At 48.5% G+C, this 24,368-nt stretch overlaps 1 protein-coding gene across 11 annotated transcripts in view; it reads left to right on the top strand.

Moving 5' to 3' along the window:
- ARMH4 (armadillo like helical domain containing 4) overlaps positions 1 to 16,956 on the top strand; it is a 51,448-nt gene extending 34,492 nt beyond the window's left edge. For 4 of the 11 annotated variants that reach the window (XM_040702144.2, XM_040702146.2, XM_040702147.2 and 1 more), the window contains exons 6-9: positions 8,973 to 9,004; positions 10,213 to 10,317; positions 12,285 to 12,419; positions 12,627 to 16,956. In XM_040702144.2, the coding sequence (XP_040558078.2) occupies positions 8,973 to 9,004; positions 10,213 to 10,317; positions 12,285 to 12,419; positions 12,627 to 12,695 (341 nt within the window). In that variant the 3' untranslated portion in view covers positions 12,696 to 16,956. The remainder of the gene's footprint in view (positions 1 to 8,972; positions 9,005 to 10,212; positions 10,318 to 12,284; positions 12,420 to 12,626) is intronic. The other 7 variants (XM_004936465.4, XM_421438.8, XM_025151154.3 and 4 more) reach the window with 3 other exon arrangements.
- The last annotated feature ends 7,412 nt before the right edge of the window (positions 16,957 to 24,368 follow it).

Consider the following 24,368-nt stretch of genomic DNA (forward strand, 5'->3'; position numbering starts at 1 on the left):
CAGCCCCAACCCCCTGCTGAGGGCTGGGTGCTCCCCACCAGCTCAGGCTGCCCATGGCCCCATCCATGGCCTTGGGGACCTCCAGGGGTGGGGCATCCACAGCTTCTCTGGGCAACCAGTTTAGCCTGCTGTTACTTGAATTCATGGGATGTACACAGAGGTCTTCCCCCCTCTTCATATAGTAAAAGTTTAGGTAGTGGTTTTCATTCAGAATGCATTACAGCAAGTGGAAGGCATCATACATGCTACCTTGGTCCGATACTGTCTGTCATTACCTCCCCATCTACCTTCCTTACAGGTAGGAAGCATTTCCAAGCTGGAGCTCTCCTGGAGCTCTGGGGCTGCTCGGCCGTCTCCTGGGTACCCAGCTCTCCTGTGACCTTCTCAGTGATCTGCCCTCAGAATAGAGACATAATTTCCAGAGCTTTTCTACTTTCTACTGAGTAAAATCTCCCAGTGATGGAAGCCATTTGTAAAGATTGAGAATAGATCACTGTGGAGTGTAAGCACACTGGAAGATCACTGTACTTTACTCCTTGTGAGAGCCTTCAATTTCCATGTTCTCTCTCCACTGCTGTGCTCTTATTCTCTTTGCAGCTTCAGTCTTCAGCCAGGTTCATCTTGACCTTTGTGGACAGTTGGTATGGCATTATGCAAATTAAATAAAGCAGTATCTTTTCATGAACTCTTCATTAGCAGCAAGTATGAAGTTTGGGCAGGTTCACGCTACCGAGTAGCAGCTGTGTTATCACCTCCTCCCTGGAGCTGGGCTTCTTCTGGTGGCATGCACAGTTCTTCTTATGCAGTGCTGCTGAGGCTAGTGGAGTTTCACCACCGAGGAGAAGGCTGAGTTGGGTTTGTTTTCTTACTCCTGCAGCAGAATTGAGCAGAAACAGAGAAACAAAACATTATCTATCATACATACCCTTAGTATTCCCATGGTAAGGATACTAAAAGGAGTAACAGAGATTAATCTATTTTCCCGTGGTTATGCAAGAAGTCAATTGCAAGGCTGTCGAGCCAGTGTCAGGAGCCATAAGCCCCCATTTGGTACTTCAACACGAGAGCATTGCATCGCACTGAGAATCGATGTCCAGTCCTTGATGCAAAAGAAACGTGGGATCAGCCTTCTTTTTTTGTTGCCAAATGTGGGCAAACACATTTTCCTTTGGGGACTAAGTGTGCACTGCTCGGTCTGCTGTTGTTCCTTAGTATTTGCATGAAAATGAGTCTTTGTGATAATCAGATTTTATTTCTGCTGTCTAATCGATGCTCAGGGCTTTGTGGTTTAATTACTAGGATAATTGTTTGCTGAAAACAGAGTTCAATATCTACTTTTTTCCTTTGAAAGCCAACTCCATCATTTTTATTTCCAACCATTTAGCACTTTATTGATCTTTGTGTCATTTCTTGACGAATGCTGCATCTTTCCAGCCAAAATAAAGGCCAAATCTTGAAATAAGAAAAATAAATTCTTTGTCTTAAATACAAAAATGGAAAATGCCCCATTTCAGTATTGCTTGCTGCAGGCAGATCATTCATATGGTGTCCCCAAGAAAAATGATTCTGAAAAGTACATTCGCTCTATATAGAAGAAAAAAAGCAACCAAGCCAAGAACATTTTCAGAACCTGATGAGTATTAGACTTAAACTGAGATACAGAAGGAAGTTTTGCATTTTGACTGCTGCTCTTTTAAGATAGATCAGAAGGCGTTAGGGGGACATGGAAGTCTGGTGGCTTGCACCTAGAGAAAGGTGAAGGGTGGATTGAGAAGCAGCACAGAGAAATCATAGAATCATTTGAGTTGGAAGGAACCTTTAAAGGTCATCTCCTCTTCTACAAACAGAGACACCCACAGCTCCATCAGTGCTCAGAGCGCCATCCAACCATGGGTGTCTCCAAGGACAGGGCATCCACCACCTCTCTGGACAACCTGTGCCTGTTGCTCCACTATTGTCTTGCAGCTGCAGTGGGATGCTGGTAGAGTAGAGGGATGATATGCAGGGCTCTCTCTGGCTTTTTTTGCTCCTCCTCTCACAGCATCCAGTTTTAATTTGCTAAAAGGTAGCAGTCTTTCCGAGATTACTGAGAACGATGCTGGGTTGTGGAGCGGAAAATAGGCTTGTTGAAAAATGGGCATTAAAAAGTAGCTTGAGATGAATTTCCATTCTGTTTTGTACTAGCTTATGGGGTTAAATCTGACAGTTGTAACACAGCCTAAACCACTGGTGATTTTAAGGCACCTGGTGCCAGAAAGAGCTAAAAGAGTGGCTTATAGAAGTAAAAAGGACCCCAAACCATTTCTGCAGCTTCCCTTGTGTTGCTGTGCTGTCCAACACAGGGGACTGAACACTACAGGACTGTTGTTTACCGTGCTGCCTTTTTTGCCATCGCTAAGATAGCCTGGGCAGATCACAAACACAGTGCTGGTTGTGCTTGGATTCTGGTGTTGGGGCTGGTCCTGTTTGATGTCTTCATTGATTATCTGGATGAGGGGATTAAGTGCACCCTCAGTAAGATTGCAGATGGTAACAAGTTGGGAGAAACCTATCCTCTGCCTGAGGATAGGAAGGTCCTTCACAGGGATCTGGACAGGGCAGGCCAATGGGATGAGCTTCTACAAGGCCAAGTTGTCGGGTCCTGCACTTTGGTCACAACAATTTCATGCAGCGCTGCAGGCTTGGGGCAGAGTGGCTGGAAGGCTGCACAGAGGAAAATGAACTGGGGCTGTTGGAGAAATGTCTTCTCTGAAAGAACGGTCTGGCACTGACACAAGCTGCCAAGGGAGTGATGTTGTCACTGTCCCTGTGGGTGTTCAAGAACCATGGAGATGTGGCACTGAGGGACACAGTCAGTGGGCATGGTGGGGGTGGGATGGGGTTGGACTGGATGGTCTTAGTGGTCCTTTCCAGCCTTAATGGTTCTATGATTCTATGATGCTATGAAGAATTTATATTCTAGGGTCACAGAATCACAGAATGGCCTGGGTTGGAATTGACCTCAAGGATCATGAAGCTCCAACCCCCCTGCCAGGCAGGGCCACCATCCTCCCCATTTACTAGACCAGGTTGCCCAGGGCCCCATCCAACCTGGCCTTGAACACCTCCAGGGGTGGGGCATCCACAACCTCTCTGGGCAGCTGTTCCAGCACCTCACCACTCTCCTGGTAAAGAACTTCCCCCTAACATCCAACCTAAATCTTCCCTCTTTCAACTTAAGGGTCACATCCTCAGTTGCTATACATCAGGAAGTGGACAGCTAAGGATCTCTATACACCATATAAAGCATTTTTTAAAACCTGTCATTAAGGCTGAGAGATGCTCACAAGTGAATGGTGATGCTTCCCCCATGAGGCATGGCCATGGGATTCTACAGTCTGTATGGCTTGCCTGGAATAATGGCCGTGCCAATCATTACACCTGTGATGCTTCTTGTTAAATTCCAATTGTTTACAACTTTGCCTGCCAAATTTAAAGGTTGGGGCTGAAATTTTCAGCACTACTTGCCCCAGACTTTCTGAGAAGCTTTTAGTTAAAGGAGTTCAGCTGCTATGGTGAATGAAGAGGGGGATAAAATAATCCAGCAATGATTTTTTTACTGGGGGACATTTCTTTACTCATGAGTCTTGACTTTTCAGCTTAGTAACCTCAGGTAGCTTCTGCATGTAGTTTATTTACGTATTGCTATCCAATTAGTATTGCTGAAGTGTGGCAAGTGAGATCTGCTGCTGCTAAGTCCATGTGTTGCTTCAGGAGCTGTGCAGAGTGGTGGAGAACCTGGCCCAACGTGAGCAGTGGCAGAGGCACCGCCGTTCCCATGAGCAACATTTGCATCTCATCTCCCAGGGCGCGTGTAGTTTTGTATGCTGTGCAACCCCATAAATGTGAGATGGTACAACGCGTTGTGACAGCCTGCTCACGGCAGCATCCTGCTGACGCCTTGTGTTCTTTGGATGCTGACTGGTTTTCTACCTTCACTGCGCTTTAACATCTTGTGCCTGCCTGGCATCACTGAGGGGAAAACAAACAGTTCATCTAAGCCAACAAGTGATTTCAAGGCACTGCAGAACTGAGTTTACAGGGAAATGCGAAGGCTGAAAGGCAGAGCCGTTGCCAGCCTCAAAGATCAAGGTGGGAAATGGCTGAAAAAGGGAAAAATCAGGAGAAGGCTGACTGCATGCCATGGAGATGGCAGTGTCAAAAGGATCTCTGTAGTAGAAGAAGGAGCTAGGAAGTGCACCACAGCTCCTTAGATACAGTTTATTAGATATGGAGGTTGGTGGCCCTGCCTGTGGCAGGGGGGTTGGAGCTTCGTGGTCCTTGAGGTCCCTTCCAAGCCAAGCCATTCTATGAATCTGTGACTATGATTCTGTGACTGGCTGAGTATGGCTGTTTCTCCTCAGCTTCTCCCTTTCTCCCCGTGGCTGTGGCAGAAGTTCATCAAAATTCTTGTCAAGTAGAAATAGTTTTTCTTCTGGAATTAAAAATACGCTGCCTTCCAGCAGAATGCCATTTTCTCTACTATTTATTTGTGCTTGTAAGTAAATTGGCAGCTGTATTTTCTAAGGAGAAGGAGCCGATGCAGCCTTGTGCCATTAAGTTGTCAGAGCCGAGCAGACGAAGCACGGAGCATTTCTGCAGAATTGCTCTCCGTACTCTCATTTAAAAGAAAGTTTTACCTGCAAGAGAAAGAGATGAAATCTTTGACATACAGAATGGATTGCCCGATGTCTCCGGACTGATTTAAAGCAATCGATCTATTCTTTATTGTTAAGGTTTTAAGGCCTGTGCAGGCGCGAGGTGTGCAGCTTGGGGTTTGTGCATGCCTTTGTGTGTGGCAGCGGGGAGGAGGGGAGCTGCCTGCAGCACACTGCTTGCACTGGGGCACAGCAAGGAGGCTGAGCAGGAGGAGCATAACGTGCCGTCCTTCAGGCCTTGCCTCTGCCCTTTGGAGTGCATATGGAAGCTCGGGTGCCACGCTTTCAAAACCGGTTGCTGTGTTTCTGATGGAGAACTGTTAAGAGGGAAGGTGCTGGCTGTACAGATGACTATCAGCACGTTCTGGGTTGAAGATGTGATGGCTGGGTGTGGAAATAGGGTGAGGTGTGCAGGTCAGAGGGAGAACGTGCTGCTTTGTTGTGGAAAAACAGAATTGCTTTAGATGATAAAAGGGGAAATATGACTAAAACAAGCTGATAAAGTGGAAACTGAAGTGACAAGATAAAATAGGAGGGCATTTAAGACGAGAAGGGAGAACAGTGGGGTGAGGGCATGGATTATTGATTGTAATCTTCACCAGTAGGATGTCATTGCATTTGCTTATCTCAGGAAGGGAGAGAACAAATGAGAAGTGAACGGAATTATTAAGCAACTTTATGGTGGTGTTGGAGTGGATAATGAGGCAATGAGGGTTATTCCTAGTGGACAAAGCATGCAGCCTGGAGGACTTGTGCTCCTGATTTCTGAGGGCACTGGGGGAGAAGCAGGAAGGAGCCTCTGGAGAGACACTGAACAGTGCATTACTTCAGAGGTAAACCCTGAGACTGGTGCTTTGTAGCAGGTTTGAAATGAGAGCAAAAGGGGATTGCAGAGGCCTGACCAGTGAAGAAGAATGTATTTGAAGATGAGCAGTTCTCTGAATAGCAGCAAGAAGTAAGACTGTAAGCAAAGGCCACCTGTAAGGATTGAGGGGAGGGTGAGCATGGGCAGCTTCCTAGCCTATTCCTCTTCAGTTCTCTGTTGTAAGTTATACCCAGTCACTCCCTCTTTCAAGAGGAGCCCTGAAAAAACAGCAACAAGTGAGCAGCTTTGTGTATGCTGGCTGAATCCGATCTTATAGGGGTTGCAAAGCTGTGGGACACAGTGGAAAGCTGAGGGGTGGGAAAATGAACTCAGAAATCACTCAGAGGAGAATAGTCTGTCTCTCACAGGGGCTAATGTGGATTCCTAGTGTTATGGTGTCCACTGGTGAATGGTGTTTTTGGACCATTTGTGCTATGTAAAATCACCTCTTGCCCATCTCCTGAGCTTTCAGCCTCTGGCCAAACCCAGACTCACAGGAAGAGTTTGGTTATGGGTCTTCCTGACTCTGCCTTTGGGCTGGGGTCCTCCAAGGAATCATAGATCTGTTTGAGTTGGAAGGGACCTCCAGAAGTCATCTAGTTCAACTCACCTGCACTGAACAGAGACATAAAGAAGGGCTGTGCCAGCACCACAGACTGCACCCTACCTCGTCCAATGAGTACGACGTCCTTAGTGTTGACACTGTGGCTTCTTAATAGCTGCCTGCACACTTTTGAGAGGCAAAAAGGACTAACAGTAGCACCATGCATCTATAACTGAACTCATCGCAGCTGCTCAGACTCCAGTTCCAGCTGTGCTCTGTGTTTGGCACAGGTCTGTCATCCCCCGTGCAGCTCAGGCTGACCTGTGCCGGTAATCTTAAGCTAGATGTTATTTAAAATTAATTTGAAGAGATGCAGATGTTATATAAATCACTGAGGAAATGTCAGATTATGCATGCAATTTTCAGAAGTGCTCCACGGTGGTCTGACTCAGCTCCCTGTGAAGCCCAGGGCTCAGCGTTAAGCGAAGGCAGAGTCTGTGCTGGTCACTGTCCTCAAAAAGCCATGGCAGAGGAGCTGGCACTGCAGACCTGTAGGACTGATGTTGCACCCAGAGGCTGAAGCCATTTGTTCAGGACACTGAGCGATCAGGGAAGGCAAAAAAAGAGGAGGATGAAAAAATACGTGGAATAGAGTATTTGTTAGCTGTTATTTGCTTGGCCTCGTTGGCAAGTCACCTGGTGTTCTTGGAGAGCTTTTTGTTCCTCTGAGAAATTGCAGTCTGTAGCGTTCCTCTTCCAAGACCAAGGTCAGAATATTCATGATGTATGTATTATGCCAAAGGAGAGGCTGCAGTCCAGAATCAATTGATGGTAGCCATTAAGCATAAATACAAATCCCGACTTAATAAAGGGCCCTATTACCTCCCCATGCTTAGCCTCCACATATATGTAAATAACTGGAACAGAAAGTGCTTGGTTTCGATGACACAGTGGCTTATCATTTCCTCAGAGATGTTAAAATAGTTCCGTGCATGGGTAGCATCAAAAGTGTGTGTCACACACAGCAATCTGGGGCACACCGACTCGTCGCAGGAGCCAGCCAGCAGCCTGTGGCCATGTGAGAGCATCTCACAGAGGCGTCCAGCCTGGCACAAAGCACTTCGTGTTGTTCTCAGGCTGATTCCTGAAGGTGTCTGACATGTGCTCTACCTTGCTGAAAACAAGGTTGGTTTTAATAATAGGCAATCGTATAAATAGCAAATGTGGATCTGTACCGTAGCATCAGTGGGTCCCATCGGACATGCTGATGCTTTATGGAGCAGAGGGGAATGAAGCCAGAATTTGTATTTGTTGAAAGTAGAGTATTATTAGATCATCCCCCTGGTGGAAATAGCAGCCCTTACATGCAAACTGTCAGAAATGCTGCGGAGTTAATTGCTGCTTTAGAGGCACTGATGTTCAGCTGCAAGGAAGTGGGTTGACTATTGACAAGATCACCGATCTAATGTAATTACTGTGGAAGCCATATAAAAATAGGCTTTGTGCTTAGCTAGAGCTGTGGCCGGCTGAGCATCGAGGCAGCTTTAGCTGTCTCTGTGTATGCACTGCAGGGGTGCACAAAGCTGCCTGTATGCGTGCACTGAGGACATCAGTCAAGATCTTCCAAGCACGCGCTGTGATTTGGAAGCTGTTCTTATGTGTCCCCGACTCAGTCGCCTCTCCTCCTGGTGTATGACACAACAGTGTCATGAATCAATGACAGACAGCAGAAGGCTTTTTGGCAAGAGTTCTGGGGTGGTTTCCTTTGGTTTGCAGTATTTGTGTTTTTTCTTATTACCTCCTAACCACTGTGCTTCTTGGTATTGTATGTGAGACATAAAAAGGGGATCTACTGCTGTTCATACTGCTGCACCTTCACCACTGTGCTGTCATTGCAGAAGAATGGCTGTCCTAATGACACACGTGTATACCAACATGCAAGCCCTAACATTGCTAACAAAAGCTTTGAAGGGTGCTCCTATAAGAAGGCAGACTTGGAAGTAGAGTCTCCCTCCATAAACATCGCGTTCCATTTGGGATCTAACATACTTTGAGGGAAATAACCCACAGAGAGATATGGGCACAGCAGAGGTCCCAGTTGTGTCCCCTTGGAGTAAGAGATCCTTGCCCAGGGCTTAAAGCACAGTTGCTGAACTCTGATGCCTCTAACTCATTTCCTGACTATCTCCTGTGAGTAGGAATTCATTGAAGCAACAAGTGATACCTTAAGTGCTCGGCATTTTGTCCTCCATGCAGAGCAGGCAAGTGTAGAGCTGCCGATGGAGTCACCAAGTTGTGCGCCCAGTGCCAAGCACCAGCTGCAGATCTCCTCCCCAAGTACATGCCACTAAATACTTCTAAGTCTTTTTTCATGGGATTTATGTGGACTGTTAGGAAATGAGAGTGTCTGTGATGGCAATACAGATTTCCTTGGTTTGGTATTTCAGCCCCTCCAGCACTCTCCCTGTCCACAGATGGTTCATGGTGGCAACCCAGAGCAGGCAGTGGCTGCTTCCAGAAAAGTAGGACAATAGAAAACAAGGAATAATGCCTTCTTAGGTGTCAGTGCGGGCCTATGCCTAACAGAGGATAGAGCCTCTGCGTGGAGGAGGCCAGTGAAGGAGACAGCACGGGGTAAGGTTACCTGACATCCCAGTGTGTGGATGAGAAGTGCTGGTTCAAAAAGAGTTTCTCTTCTTGATTTGCTTCATCTTCTCTTCTTCATGAACGACAAGAGTGGAAATCTAATGAAAAATGTTATCAGCTTGTCAAGTTAATTAGTATCTATTTCAATACTGTGATTATTATCTGTTACTAATTAATATATGTAAGATGATTCTAACTTTTTTTTTGTCTTCTTTTTCAGTGAGAAGCTGGATGGAGAAGCTGAAAGATAAGGTAGGAGGCTCAGTGTTTCTCTCAGTGACTAAAAGCAGAAACATTTTTACTTGCAGGAATAAATAAGCTTTTGCCAGTGCAGTTTGTTCTGTCTACAAAGACGATTGAGAAGGGGCTTAACGTTTCCACTGGGAGACAGTGAACCAGCTGCTGCTGTTGTGTAGATTGGTGTAAATCCACAGCGTATCACTGACAGGTAGCTAAGAGCAAAATGAAAGACAGGGGTGTTGGATGGACTTCTCTGCACCAGATGGTCACCTTCTCTTCTAACTCCCAGAGTTTCTTTTCTATTGCTCTCTAAGTTTCCCCCACCCCTTTTCTCTCAGCCCAAAGCTTGGCTCTGGCTGTGTGCTTTAGCATCACCTCAGGGCCAGACCTCTCCTGCCTCATATACAGGAAGAGCTGCCAGTTCCTGGAAGGAGAGGGAGTGAACATAGGGCAACTGAAAAGGTACCAGACCCTGATCTTTTCTCCCTGACATTACAGAGTGGTAGTATGTGGAATAATGAGTTGTACCAGCCACAGACAGATAAATTTTCAGGCTCTGCTACCCTAGGGCAAATATTAACATTTTGAAATGATGGTGAAACCTTCCAAATGCTTTGTTGATGGTGGTAAAGCAATGAAGCTAGAAATGAAGTGACAGGAGTGTTTCAAGGCAGTAATATTTTATGGCTCAGAAACTCTTCAGTAGGATCAGAGACAATAAAGATAAAACCACAAAGAATGGAGAACTCCGGCCCCTGAAAACACGTAGAATCACTGAATGGTTGGGTTGGAAGGGACCTTAAAGCCCATCCAGTTCCACCCCCTGCCGTGGGCTGGGTGCCCCAACCAGCTCAGGCTACCCAGAGCCCCATCCATGGCCTTGGGCACCTCCAGGGATGGGGCACCCACAATCTCTTTGGGCAACCTATTCCAGTGACTCACTGCCCTCAGAGTAAAGAATTTCTTCCTAACATATAACCTAAATTTCCTCCCTTTTAGTCCCCCTTTTCCTATCACTGCCTGCCTCCAACAGGGATGAGTTTGAGCAGATTGTCACCCAGTGAACAAAGCCCTCCCACATGATCCCTACCAAATTTCATCAGCACCAAATCTGAAAAGAAAGAATGGGTCTGGGTGTCAGTTTTCCAGGACTGAGGAGTGAAAGGGTTGAGGAGGGTTTGTGCCCAGCCCTCGCTGAGTTGATTTTCTGCCCACAATAGGAAGGAGACATGTCTAGTACCAACTTTGCTCATAGCAGAGCATCCTGGCCTGGGATTCAGCCAGAGCGAGAGTTGCAAGGACAGAGAATGGTTTTCCCAACGAAGGTAAAAAGCAGATACTGAGGCTGGTTGGGTGCCTGGAGGGATTGCAGCATGCACGTGTGTCACCTGCTCACACCAGAGCTACCCGGCAGCACCACACGAGCCAGGGGGCATCCTATGCCTTCCGTGTATTTCACTTTGTCTCTTGTTGGCTGCCCTTTTGTGTCCCCACAAGGGGGGTGCATGTTCCAGCCTCCAGCAGAGTTGCTGTGTGGGGTCTGAGCCTTTGCAGCGTTGGTATAACCAGGGATCTGCTGGTGTGCACTGAAAAGAGAGATAACTCCTTCCTGCAGGGTATGGCACTGGGGAAGGCAGATCTTTCATCTTGCTCGTTTTCCTTAACTATTTTTTACCTCAGGAAAGCCCAGCAAAACCCACTCCTCACCAGCAACCAAGTGCCGATGAACCAAACCATGCACAAATCACACCTGCACACCCTGCTTCCTCCTTTCTCTTGTTGTCAGCACCAGTCTTAATACCCACCCTTTCCTTGTGCTGTTGGCAGAGTCCTGTCATAGAGCCATAGGACATCCTGAGTTGGAAGGGACCCATAAGGATCATTGAGTCCAACTCCTGGCTTCACAAAGCACCACTCAAAAACCAAATCCTGTCTGAGAGCGTTGTCCGGACGCTCCTTGAACTCCATCAGCTCGGGGCCGTGCCCACTGCCCTCTGGGGCAGAGCCTTTCCCTGATATCCAACCTGACCCTTCCCTGTCCTCTCTGCCACGAAGGTCCACGTGAGCAACTGTGGTCCATAAAGAAATTTCATCTTCCCCATGGACAGTGGGTGAGAAAGCAGCTTTGGAGCTGCCTGTAGAGTGGGGTTTTATATCAAACAAATGCCAAAGCCCTCGCAGGTTGGGCCACGTGATGCAGGAGGGCTGGGAGGACAGGTCCTGGAGCTGGCTCACAATGCAGGCCTTTGGGGTACAGACCATTGGTGTGATTGTTGAGGAAGGCTGTAAAAGGGCGTGGAGAGCTCATCGTATTAAAACCAATGATTTCTGATGCAGAAACTCAGCTGGGCAGGAGCTAAAAAGGCACTTCCAACCTCCTCTCGCCTCCTGTGCCAGCAGCACTGTTCCCAGAAATAGAACTACCCACGCTGCATTAATTAGGTCACCCGATTAAAGTGCCTTAATTGTCTGGTGGAGATGCATGCTTTTTGCCATGTTGTCACTCATCTCCTTTCTCGGGAACTCAGGTGCCACACAGAACTCCCTGCAAAGCTCAGTGCTGAGCAGGGCTGCCTTTGCTGGGAGGCACTGCAGGATGCAGCCCTGAGCCCTGAGATCCGGGCATGAAGGTGTTCCTATTTAAAGAGCCCAGTGGGATCTGGAGGCGTCTATGAGAGCCAAACAGCCCTCGTTAGCTCTGTGTCTATCCCAGATGAAAGCAGTTGTTTCCATTCTCCAGATAAGCACATGAATTGTGCATCTGTCCCTCGGCAGGTGTAAAATCTATTCTGGGTGTGTAGATGGGGAAGGGTAAAGCTGCCGAGAATGAAGGCAGCACTGACAGGACGTGAGCTGTACCTGCCTGCCCTGCTCCACTGAGGCCCCAGCCTGAGCTAAGTGAGGATGCTGTAGCAATTTGGCACTTTAAATCTTAAGTTTCATTTCAACAGTAAAATAATAAGCACTTGGAAATATTTCCCAGAGGATTGCAAACGTTTCTGTATTATTTATGGAAGCCGGGGGGGGGAGGGGTCCAGGTGGACTGTCTGGGCTACCCTCATCTCCACCCCATGGTGTGTGAGCACAGCTGGTTTGGCATTTCAGCTCTTACAGAGACCCAGACGTTGTGTCCCATCCTGAAAACAGGTCTCGTCCCATGCAGACGATGATAAGGCTTCAAATACAATGAAGTGCAAGAAAAGTGTGGGGTTGTATCAGTCCTGGACTGGTGGAAAAGGACTCTGAAGGGATGCTGTTGTGAGTGCTGCTCAGCTTGTCTCTCTCCCACCAGGCAGGGTACATGTCGGGGATGCTGGTTCCCGTAGGAGTCGGGATAGCTGGAGCTCTCTTTATCCTCGGGGCACTCTACAGCATTAAGATCATGAATCGCCGGAGGAGGAACGGCTCGAAGAGGCATAAAAGAAAGGTAGAGCAACTGCCAAGGAAGGGAAAACCCTGATCTGTCCCCACCGCTTTCCAGTTCACCGTCTTGGTTGTAATGTGGTGATGGAGGGTGGTTGCTCTGCAGCGATGTGCGCTGGAGCTCTCAGTTGGAGTGCTGGGGGAGGGATTCAGACACTGCTCCTTTTAGTTTTGTATGCGGAGCTCTTTAACGTCTCTTTTTTACCCCCAGCAGAGGGAATTTAACAGCATGCAGGACCGAGTAATGCTCCTAGCCGACAGCTCTGAGGACGAATTCTGAATTGAACTGCAGTGCCCTTGTGATATCCAATGACTTGTAAAAGGAGGGAGGGGAGGAAAAGAAAAGAAAGAAGGACTTTCTGCTGCATCGCTGCTCTCAGCCGCCCCAAACACCAAGCAGTGGTTGGTACCACCCTGCTGAACCAGCATGCTATGCTCTACGTGTACTGCGCAGTGATGTTTGTTTTGATACAGTAGTGAGATTTCACATTCGCACCCAGCGCCTCATTCAGATCCACGGCACATCTTGCTGCAGCTGGAGCTGATCCTCACGGATGATTATTTTCCTATTATCCTGGTGTACTGTTTCGATCCTGGCTGGCAGTAATCTAATCATAACAATAGCTCTCACCTAACCTGGGAATGGAAATCTTTACTGTGAATGACTTCTGTCCAATTTGTTAATTTTAAATGTTAACATTACCTGAGCTAGAGTTCATTAGTGCTGAGATTAGCTGCTCTGCTTAATTAATGAATTACCCACTTGAACTGTATCCCTCATCACCCGAGAAGTGCCCGAGTACAGTGTTGTTGATACAGTTTGAAGCACATTTCTATGCTCTTTTCCCCGATTCCCACCCCTTCTTTTACAACCCCTGCCTTCAGCTCTGCTCCTCGCTTCTTGGAAACACATGGGAATGGCCTCAACTCTTGATTCACGACAACAACTTTAATCCATTTCCAACCAGCACCGTCTGTGACAGCACAATAAATACCAGCGCTCACATACTGATGGGTAGTCTTGCATGGATCCTTAGCTTTTGTTCAGTGTGCAGGTAGGTAAAGGGAAAGCCAGGTCAGAGGTTTCCTCAGCTTCTGCTGCCTGTTTGTAGGCACTAGTGACTGCTTCTCCTCTAACACATGGCTGCGTTCACATGGAGATGGAGGTGGAGCATGTCTCCTTCCCCAGCTGCGAGTTGCATTTCCAGCCCCTGAATGCTCCGTGAATGGCAGAACCTCTGGGAGATCTGATGGGTCTTGTCTCCGTGCCACCAAACGCAAGGAAGGCATCAAAGGTGGTTGGGTGTCACGAGGCTCCTGGCTGCTGGAGAGAAGCAGTAGCCCCAGTTGGAGGGATGTCCAGGGGAGGTGAGCTGGTTGAGCTGGGAACTCTTGGCCATGGGGAAGATGTGTAGCTGTAGGACAGATGGCTGTGGAGGGCTGTGGAGATGGATCCTAATGGTGCCTTGGGGTGAGGTCAAGCTGCCTGTACTGCTGGCAGCAAGTTGCAGAGGGAAGCATCCAGTGTCTGACATCAGTGAACCGAGCAGGGGAAGCTAATGGTGCTTTGCACAGTCAAAATGGCTAATAACAAAGGGCTGCATTACTTAATCTCTCTTGCCAGTTGTGAAATGACTCTTTAATCTTATGTTTATGCAAAATATCCAAGGTGGAAATCACTGTTCTGTGAGGAGTCACCCTTCATATAGAGAACAGCACCTGTCACCGAAGGAGACTTGGTGAGAGAAATGAGATCAGACGGAGATGAGTCCCACTGAGTCTTAGAGGAGGTGTGAGGGAGGGGTGAATGAGGTGACACCCATATAGGACTTCAGTGAAGGTGAAAAGGCTGTCAGGGTGCCGAGGGCAGATATAGTTGATGGTAAGCATACGTCTCACAGCCTGTGAATGGGTTTGTGTGGTAGAAACAACGTTCAGAAGAGCACATCAGAAGAGTCTGAAGCTCAGTTCTCTTTTTTCAAAGGATTCTCTGAACAATAAGTCATCAGATGGACATCCAGTTACAAGGAAGCAGTGCTCTTCAGAGCCCAGGTACTTTCCTGCCGGCCTCCCCCTCCCACCCAGTGAGCCACCTGGAGAAGGACAGTCAGGACCACCTGTTTTGAAATTGCTGCTACCAATGCTAGTCTTCCAGTCCTGGAGCTGTGCGTGGCCCTCACTCTCATCCCACTGGGTGGTGGGAAGCAGGTTGGCGGGAGAGCCATCAGTGTGCCATGCAGTGTCCATTCTTCTGTCCCTCTAGGACAGGTCTCCCAGCCAGGATTCCACAGGGTTTGCCTCTCTCCCCTTTCATTCCTGCAGCTTTCATCAGGAAAATGTTGCTTTGCTAAAAGCAACCCCAGATCTCTCAACAGCCACTGCCTGGGAGCCCTCTGTTAAGTCCCTACCCAAAACTGAAGTCTTTTTTTTTCATCACAAGTGGTCAGTCCAAGCTAAGAACTTCCCTTCTGGACGGATCACTCCTGGTTTCCTTCTCATTCCTGTCTCTTTTGGAGCCTGCAGGTGCTTGGGAGGAGTTAACAGCCTGCTAGCATAGCTGATTGTCCAGTCTTGGCTGCTGGGCCAAGTAGCCTGGAGGAGCAGTTGCATGGAGCAGGGGTACCAGCAAGAGCCAAACAGCTGGGGATCAGCAGGGCTTTGTGCAACAGCAGCCTGGGAAGGGCAGCCCCTTCTCAACTTCCTTGTTAATAGTGATGTGCCTGTGCAGTTTGTGATAACTGCAGACATCGCATTGATAACCAGTGAGCTCCTGGGCAGTGGGGAGAAGGATGGCTGAGCAAGGCTGCTGGCGTGAGTGCAGATACTGCAGCCCTGGCAGGGCTGTTTGGGTGGGTTGTCAATTTGATGGATTGAAAAGGCTGGTGGGGAGGCAATGCGGCCTTTCATTGCACTAATTAATCCTCAGGTTGGGAAACGTTTTCTACAGTGGCAATCAGTTTCACTGTCTCTCTCCTCTTCTCAGTCCTTGACGTGGTGAATTTAAATTAAAGGCAGCGTGGTCTGTTAGACAAAGCACGGTCTGTTGGACAAAGCTGGCATCTGAGGGCACTGTGTGGGTGACCTGTGAGAGCCACGCGTCTCCCAGTGAGGACACACAGTGGGTGGCTGTGATGCTGGACATCAGCTGTGCCACAGGTAAGGATGGCATTGTTGCAGGTATCTGACTGGTTGTTCTACGGGCACGATGGGACAAACTGGGCAAGTTGTAGCCAGATGGGATATCCAGCCAAAGGCACAGCTCAATGTTGGCTCTAAGGTCTGTGCTTTAACCGGATCTGTGGATAGAAGGGCTGCCCAAAGATTTTGCTTATGCTTCAGCTTCACTCCAGTCCTGGCTCTGGCTCTGACCCCCACTCTACCACGCTTTGCTCCTGGGTTTGCTACGCACAGACATGGTGCCTTGGTTGGGAGCTGCTGGTCGGCGGAAACTTCCTGTAGGCCAACTTTATGAGTGGCTCAGCAGTGCAGAGATCCCAACCAATGTCCCTTTGAAACAGAGGTCTTTAATAGTTACTTTTGGTCAAGCACCTACCCGAGAGCCTGGATGCTCCCCATATCTTCCAGTTTAGTTCTCCTTGGGGTGGAGGCAAGAGGGGAGGCCACAAGCAACCTTATGTCCCAGTGAGACTCCCAGGAGCTCTTGGAGCACAGACAGGGTTTTCTGCAGAGCTTCTGATGTCAGTGGGATTCCTGCAGGTCCTTAAAGCACAAGCAGCATTCAGCTCCTCCTCTCATCCAGTACCAGTAGACTTTGGGCTGGGCTCTTAAGAACATTTTCTGTGCAACTCTTGGAGTTAGATTAACTTGCTGGAAGTTATCAGATTGCAGGTGGGGCGGAGAGACGGTTTCCAATGGGAACTGAAGCCTCGGGTCTCTTAAAGCTCTGCTGGTTTGATTTGTATCCATGCATTTCTAAAATAAAAAGCCAAACAGATTCTTTTGAGAAATAAAGGAGAAGAAAAGCAGCAGAAGTGCCCTCTGGCCCTGCATGCTCAGTGCTGGGTGACCTGAATGCAGAGGTGGGTTGTGCCACTGCTGTGCAGCCTGAGCCCCATGCGACGGCACAGCTGCAAGGACGACTCTGCTGCAGCAATAATCCTCTCCTGACTTGGCACAGGACATGTAGCTCACCTCTGTTTTCCTGCGGATGCCCAGTTTGGTATTTCTTGATAGCACAAGCCAAAATTTGTTGTAGGCAACACGCAACCCTTCCAGCATTCACAGCCCCATCTCCGATGGGAGGAAGCAGCCTGCCCGACGCGCAGCCCTTGCCCTGATGAAATGTTCCTGCACTCCTCAGCTGCTGATTTTTTATGGTGTCTCTAACGCCAGGTGTTCACCCTAGATGAGGTTCCTTTGGACTGCACTGCTTCCATAGAGGGATGTTAGCAGTCCTCGTGCTTTCTTGTGGTTTTCAATTTTGGACGAGACCAACTCCTCATACTGTAACTATGGAATGTAGCACTTTGTTAAAGTAAAACATTGGAAAATAAAAAGCTGGCCATCATAGCTGACTTTAAGCACCTCGTCTCCCTGATCTGTGGTTCATGGCGTGATCTGTCTCTCAGGTAAAGCTGCCAAGTGATTGCTTGGAGATCCAAATGTTGCATTTCTTTTATGTTTGGTGCAAGGACGAGAGCTGGGCTTGCAGTGGAGCGCACTGAGGAGTTTCAGGCTGGGACGTTTTGGGTCGGATTTACCTGGAGGTAGGTGTTGGCTTTGGGCTATACTGAATAACGCCCAGATTCTTCTGGCTAGACTTTGAGGAGCTGTAAGGGGACCCAAAACTGACACGCTTATGATGTCAAACTTGCAGCCAGAAGCTTCTTTGCCCACACCAGGACATTTTTTCCTATCTGGTGTGAATCGTGAGCCAGGGTCTGTGCACAAACCTTTCAAGACCTCAGCGATACATCATAGGTAAGCCTGGAGTCTCAGGTGCAGGTACTGCAAATGTCTCCTGGGAACAAGGCTGACTGCATGTGAACGCCACCTCATGGACTTCCATGGACTTGTGGTCTAAGCAGAAGCAGAATGCCCAAAGAAAGTGTGGATGCCCCATCCCTGGAGGTGCTCCAGGCCAAGTTGGATGGGACCATGGGCAGCTGAGGCAGCTGATCTGGTGCCAATTGAGTGGTTGGCAACGCTGCCTGTGACAGCGGGGTTGGAGCAAGATGATCTTTGTGGTCCCTTCCAACCCAAGCCATTCTGTGACTCTGTGAAAGGGCTGAGAGGAGGCATGCGGGCTGGATTTTATGGATGTGGGTTTATAGTGACCTCCCCAGCCTTGTTTTCAGGAATCCTTGCACAGCTTGCATCACTGCATGGTCCTGGTATGTGTCCTATGCAGCCAGTGGGGCACCCGTCCCTTGCTGGGCTCCATCTCTTTAAGAGAACCAGCAAGAACCATTTGTCCATATGTGTGTATCTTCTCTAAAGAAAAACAGTTCATTCAAAATAAGCAGCTCCCAGGGAAATGGCCACCTGGGGATTGCACCAGCACAGCCTTTGTTAATTGGTAGCTACTAAAAGCAATTTGTATCTTCGTTAGCTCGTGTCTGACTCATTTCCAATGAAAAAACATAACCTGCTGGAAGAAGATAAGCAATGACATTCCTCCTGCCCCCGAGTTACATTTCCTAAGGAAGTTACTCTCTATGCTCACACTGCCGTGCTGTGAGCCTCTGTCTTCCATTCATTAGAGGTCTCCTCCCACAGTCCGACTGCTGCCTGAGCCATGGGTCTGAGGAGAGAGGTCATATGAAAACTCCTTACAAGAAAAGGTGTTTAAAGGGAGGCTGTAAGAATCACTGGATCATAGAATCACAGAATGGCTTGGGTTGGAAGAGACCTCAAAGGTCATCTTGTTCCAACGCCCCCATGAAAGAAGCAGACACTCTCTAGCTGAGTCTGCTGTGACAGGACAAGGGGAAATGGTTTCAAACCAAAAGAGGGATGTAGATTACATTTAAGGAAAAGGTTTTTTACGGTAAGGGCAGTGAGGCACTCGCACAGGTTGCCCAGAGAGGTGGTGGTGCCCCGTCCCTGCAGACACCCAAGGTCAGGCTGGGTGGGCTGTGAGCCCTGATGGAGCTGTGTGAGCCCTGTTCACTGCAGGGAGTTGGAGCAGATGACCCTTAAAAGGTACCTTCCAACTCAAACCATTCCATGGTTCTATGGAAAATGTGCAGATCCACTCTGGGGCCACGTGGGTAAGGCTGTATGTGCCCTGATGGAGGGGATGACCTGAAGCTCCCCAGCATCACTGGCGGACCTGGCTGGTGTGGACTACCTGGCTGAGCAAAGCCCAAGGTCATGCTGGCATGGAGCTCAGCCTCTCAGTCACACACACGAGGTCAGCCAAGAGGTTCCAATCCACACAGAGCACCATGAGCAGCCCAGCTGGGTTTGTTTTAATGAATGGATCTTGGAATGACAAAACAAAAGGCTCTGCGTGCACTGCGGTGAAGCCTGGTGTGTGCTCAGCAGCTGTGTGGTGCTCCCCCCAGGGTACAGGAGTGGGACAGCCCCTGTCTGTAAGGAGGGGGTGTGAGCAGGCAGCAGGCAGCCAGCACGGGTGGTGATGGCATTGCGTTCAAGGAAGGTGTAGGTGTTGTCCTGAGGGACATGGTTTAGTGGGATATATTGGTCTTAGGTGGGTGGTTGGACTGGATGATCTTAGAGGTCTTTCCCAACCTTGGTGATCCTATGATGCTATGATTCATCGCCCAGCAGGACTGTTTTCACCTGCCTTTCCCTTCTCAATTCCTGCTGGGAGCACTGTGCTCTGCTGTGTTGGTAACCAAGTGGCTGTGTGAGCACTCCACAACACGTACGTATGGTGAGATATAGACACACACGGTGGTATATAAGCACACCAATGGGTTATGTACACACATGTATTTGCAACACACATTTTCCACATGCCAGAGCACACTGGGGCTTGTGATTCACCCCAGCTAATGGAAGACTTACATTGGAGGAGGGATCCAAAGCAAGCACCAGCTGTGATGGGCAATGAGAGGAGGAGGGAGGCTGCTGGGAGGACAGAGGACTAAAGCAGAACCCAAGTTGGGCTGACAGGCCTGAAAACGTTCTTCTTGGATCAGTGGGAGTGAGCTGTGCCCCCCTGCATCATCCATGAGGTGCTACAGAGCAATGTGCAGAATGCCTGGGACTGTGTGCATTCCAAACTACTGGGACTGCAGTGACGGCAGCCAATGATGGCCACTAATGAACTCGTTCTCATCAGAAGAGGAGGAAATGGAATTTGGTGATGAGGAAAAGGCTGATATTACCAGAGCTTCCCTGCACTTCAGTTTCAGCCTTTCTTTAAGGGAAAACAAATCGGTAATATGGCAAAAAAAGAGGAAAGAAAAAGCCTGCAAAAAAGGTGGCTGCGTTCCTATAAAAGGAGACCCAGGAATAAGCCAAGAATTTCTGCAGGAAAATTCAACTGGCTGCTATGATGCTAGCAAAGTCTCCATAACAAAAATCATTTGCCAATGCCAGGTTGTAATTTTAGGCCAGGGTTTTTTTGCTGGACTGCCTGCAAATATCTGGGATGGCTCACTGTGACAAATCCGTGTTTAGAGGTGCAAGGGGTCGTGGTTTGTGAGGTTAATAGCAGCTGAGCATCGTCAGTCCTCGCGTCCCATGGACACTGCTGTAGTGTGGTTGGGCAGGGAGAGCTGGAGAGAGGCAGATTGATATCGAATTTGAGGCACAAGTGTGGCCAAGGAGAACTAGATGAAAGGTAGACTGTTCTTGGGTCTAAAATGAAAAGGAGGGAAGTGATAAAATGCACCACTGAGGCAGAGCTCCAAGGAGAGAGCTGTGCTGGGTGCAGAAAGCTTATGGATGGCACGTGGGTCTCTGGATCCTTCTCGGGCACCTCCAGCCAAATCTTTGGGAAGAGGCCTTATGGAAATGAATCCTGTCTATAGGAGGCCAGCGAGGCCTGTGGTCAGTGCAGAACAAAAGCACTTTTAACCTATGTTGCCAAGAGTAATTGTTTTTTATGTCAAACTTAATCTAAAGGATGATATTTAATCTCCTCCACAGAGGGTGATACACTTTGGTGCTAAATGAGTTTCTGGATGGGGCTACTCCTCAGCTCCAGGGTGTTGTTAGGGAGCAAAAGTTACAGGGGTAATGCATCTGAATGTCTTCTCAGCCTGGAGAAGAGAAGGCTCCAGGAAGACCCAAGAGTGGCCTTTCGGTGTCTAAAGGGGGGCTCTGAGAAGGAAGGGGACAGACTCTTCAGCAGGGTCTGCTATGATTGACAGGACAAGGGGAAATGGTTACTAACTAAAAGAGGGGAGGTTCAGATGGGATATAAGGAAGAAGTGCCTCCATCAGGGCCACTGCCTCCACTTGCTCTTACCCCACGTGAAGACCTCAGCAACCCATCACTGCTGGATTCCCCAGGGTTACATCCACATGGATGGAGTCCAGCTCATGCATGGCAGTGGCATCCTTTGGGCAGCACAGAATGTGCTGGAATCCTTTGGGCAGCACAGAATGGCAGCCAGCTGTGAACTTCTGCTGGTGGTTCAACAACGGAACAGCTCTTTGCATATCTAGCTCCAAGTCAAAGGGCTGGCAGAAGTAACCCAATGCACCCTTACATCCAGTATAGGGCAGTGAATTGTTAAAGGCTCAGCAGTGGTGGATAAGCTGGTAGACACATCCTAGGGAAGAAATTCCTCTAAAGTTGAAACTGAAGAATGTGGTTTAATAGCATTAAAAACAGAAGGCTAGTAAAGGGATTTGGCTGCGCACAAGCAGCACAGCATCTATTAAAAATGAGCATTTAATTGGGTATTTGTTTTGGAGCCAGCTTACTTGGCTTAAAAATATATGATATTGCCCTGAAACACTGAAACGATCCCAGTTGGGTGCAGGGAGGAGATGAGGCAGTGGAAGCACTAAGCTAGAAGCAACACGTATTTTTAGATAGTAGAGTGTGGACTTTCAGGAGGAAGGAAAAAAGCATCTCAATATTCATCATCTTCATTGCAATAAAGCAAAATGCCCTGAGCCACACTGGGGTTTATGTGTAATGTCCACACACTGACATGTGTTGACGGTTGGACTTGATGATCTTGCAGATCTTTTCCATCTTCAGTGATTCTATGATCCTAAATGTGTCAGGGTTATAAGCATGCACTGTCTGGGAAATTCATATGGGTTAAGTGCTGTTGGAGCCTGAGAGTCTGCACAGTGACTCTTTTCCAGCTACCCCACAGCGAGAGAACTTCTGAGCTAAAATCTTGGAGGTCAGAGGTATTGGTCCTTGCCCATTACTACTTATTAATCAAAGTTTGATCCACCGAACATAGGATACTGGAATGGAGCAGCAGCATTTTAGGCAGTGATGGATGCCTTGGTGTAATCATGTGTACATAAGGGCACTGCTGTTGCAGGATGCCTGGAGCCCCAAGCACTGCAGCCCACTGGCATCGTATGGCCACGTAGATGTGGTTTATGTGCAGGAGCTAACATGGAGGCTGGTGGGAAGCCAAGCCAGCTTGTGCCCAAATTCATTGTACGTTGCTTTAGCAGGCTAGGAAGGTGTGCCTTGGTAGTACAAGTGCCTGACAGCAGTTTGCTCCTTGGCTGAGCATCTTCACAGGTCTTGCTTTGCAACAGGAAGAAAGAAACCCATTGGGAATGGTGAGATGGTGAGGGAATGTCTGCCTTTGGAGGGCAGCAAGGTGTGGGGCCTTGGCTCACTGCAGGCTGCTGCTCACACACTGCAGAACTGCTGGGTGATCCCCTAGCAGATAATTCCACCAGCCCCGTGCCTCAGTTTCCCCCTTTTTAGAAGGGAGAATGGCTCCATTGGAGCTCTGTTGCCGGGGAAGGCGCTGCTCCCCAGGGGGAACGCAGCATTGGCAGATGAAAAGGGTTTGCTCCATAGTTCTCTTCTTCCTCTCTGAAATATTAAAGAGTCCAATGAACACGCTGAACAGAGATTCATTTTCTTTTTGCCTAAAGCTCATAACCAGCTTATCAGGAGGGCATAAGGTGCAGAAAGCAGCACCTCCAGCCCCACACCTCCCATGCAGCCTTTCCTCCTGAGTGGAGCCGGAGAAATAGATGAGTCTCAGGCACAGCCAAACCTGCAATCATTTCTCCGAGTCCCTTTGCCCATCTGGCTCCACTTTGTGGATCATTTAGTGCAAAGAAAGCCTTTTTTCTTCTTTTTTTGCCTTTGATACTGAAAGCAACCAGGAGGATAATTGCAGTCTGGAAGGTGCAGCAGCTATCGAGCAATCTCAGCCCTTGCAGACCTCTGCTGCACCGTACAGCTCCAAGGAGAGTTACAATTCCTTCCTGGTGACCTGGGCAATGATTTATCTTGTAGGCACGTGGAAGAAAAGCTCCCTGATCTGTTTGGTTGTGATTTTGATCTTTTTATGTGTGGGGGTGGGTTGGTTTGGTTTTCTTTTTTCACTTTTCTTTTTTTTTTCCCCTCCTGTACCTGATCAGAATATGTCGTATCTCAGATTAAAGGGAGCTTTTCCTTTCAGACGCCGTGAGGAAAAGCTGTGCATTCTGTGATTCTATGACTTTTGGTTATTCTGACCTTTAAAACAATATTCCTGATGAGAAAGAAGGTGTTGGTGTGCTGGTGTCCTCAGCAACTGAATGCAGAGCTCAGAGTGTCTAATAGAACAGGGCAGCTAACTCAGGGGATCCTTCTGAGCTCCTTTCACAGGGGGGTGATGATCTAGTAGCTTGGGACTATCCTAAGCCAAACAAACAGGAACAGTGTGCCCAGGGAAATGGTGGAGTCACCGTCACTGGAGGTGTTCAAGGGAAGAGGAGATGTAGTGCTTAGAAATACGGTCAAGTGGGCACTGTTGGTGGTAGGTGGATGGTGGGGCTAAATGATCTTAGAGGTCTTTTCCAACCTTCATGACTCTATGGTTCAATGAAACCACAGGACCTCAGCTGCTCCTCACACACCTTGCCCTCCAGACCCTTCTGTATCTCCGCAGCCCTCCTTTGGACACTCTATAACAGCTTTATTTCCTTCTGATATTGTGGTGCCCAAACAAGATGGACTACCTGAGCCAAATGCCTTCGTCCTTCCTCAGCCTGGGATCAGCTTCATTTTGGCTCAGATGCCACCTCGAAGGGCTGGCTCCCAAACTTCTGCCTGGGAACATGGCAATAGGCTCCAGTGCATTTCTTCACAGCGTTGAAATGGTATAAATTCACTAGAAAGAGCCAAGGTGTTCTAAAGGACATTTTCTGTTCTTAAGTTGACATTTTCTTTTCTCTTCATAAAATATAATAGCACATCACGGGCTGCATGAGAAACCCTCCCTGCAAGTGGCAGCTCCAGTGATGGGGAGGATTGTGCTTCTGATGTCTCTTTGATGCTCCCCTCTATTAACAGAAGCTTTTCATGGGAAAAGGGGAGGCTGTACAAAACCCAATCTCCCACTGCTTCAAGGTAAGCCAGGCCCTTTCCTCTGCTCAGCAGTGCGTCAGAAATGAGAGTCAAAGACTTTCTGGATCTTGCGTGGGGAGCACAGCCCTGCCCTCACTTCCCACCTTACCGCTGGTAGCTCTCAGCAAGGGATCCCATGCCTGCTGGGGAAGGGACTGCTACGGGATCCACCATGGTTGTGGGGATGTGAAAGAGGGAGCACAGGTGCCTGGTGGTGGTAGGAGATAAAAACTGAAGGAATTTTGCCTAAATGATGGGGAAAACCCTTCTGGCCTGGCTGGATACGTTGGCAGGTAAATCCATCAGACTTGGTGGCTAAATTAAGCCTTGGTTGTCTCAGCTCCACTATTCAACTGCTCCCTATTTTGGACCCTGTTTCTCTCCCAGAGAGGCTCTCATTTGGGATGGGGGCACCACTGCAGAACGTCAGCAAACTGCTGACACAGCTCAGGGCATCCACAGATG

This window comes from Gallus gallus, chromosome 5 (assembly GCF_016699485.2).
Source record: "Gallus gallus isolate bGalGal1 chromosome 5, bGalGal1.mat.broiler.GRCg7b, whole genome shotgun sequence".
Lineage (NCBI taxonomy): Eukaryota > Metazoa > Chordata > Aves > Galliformes > Phasianidae > Gallus > Gallus gallus.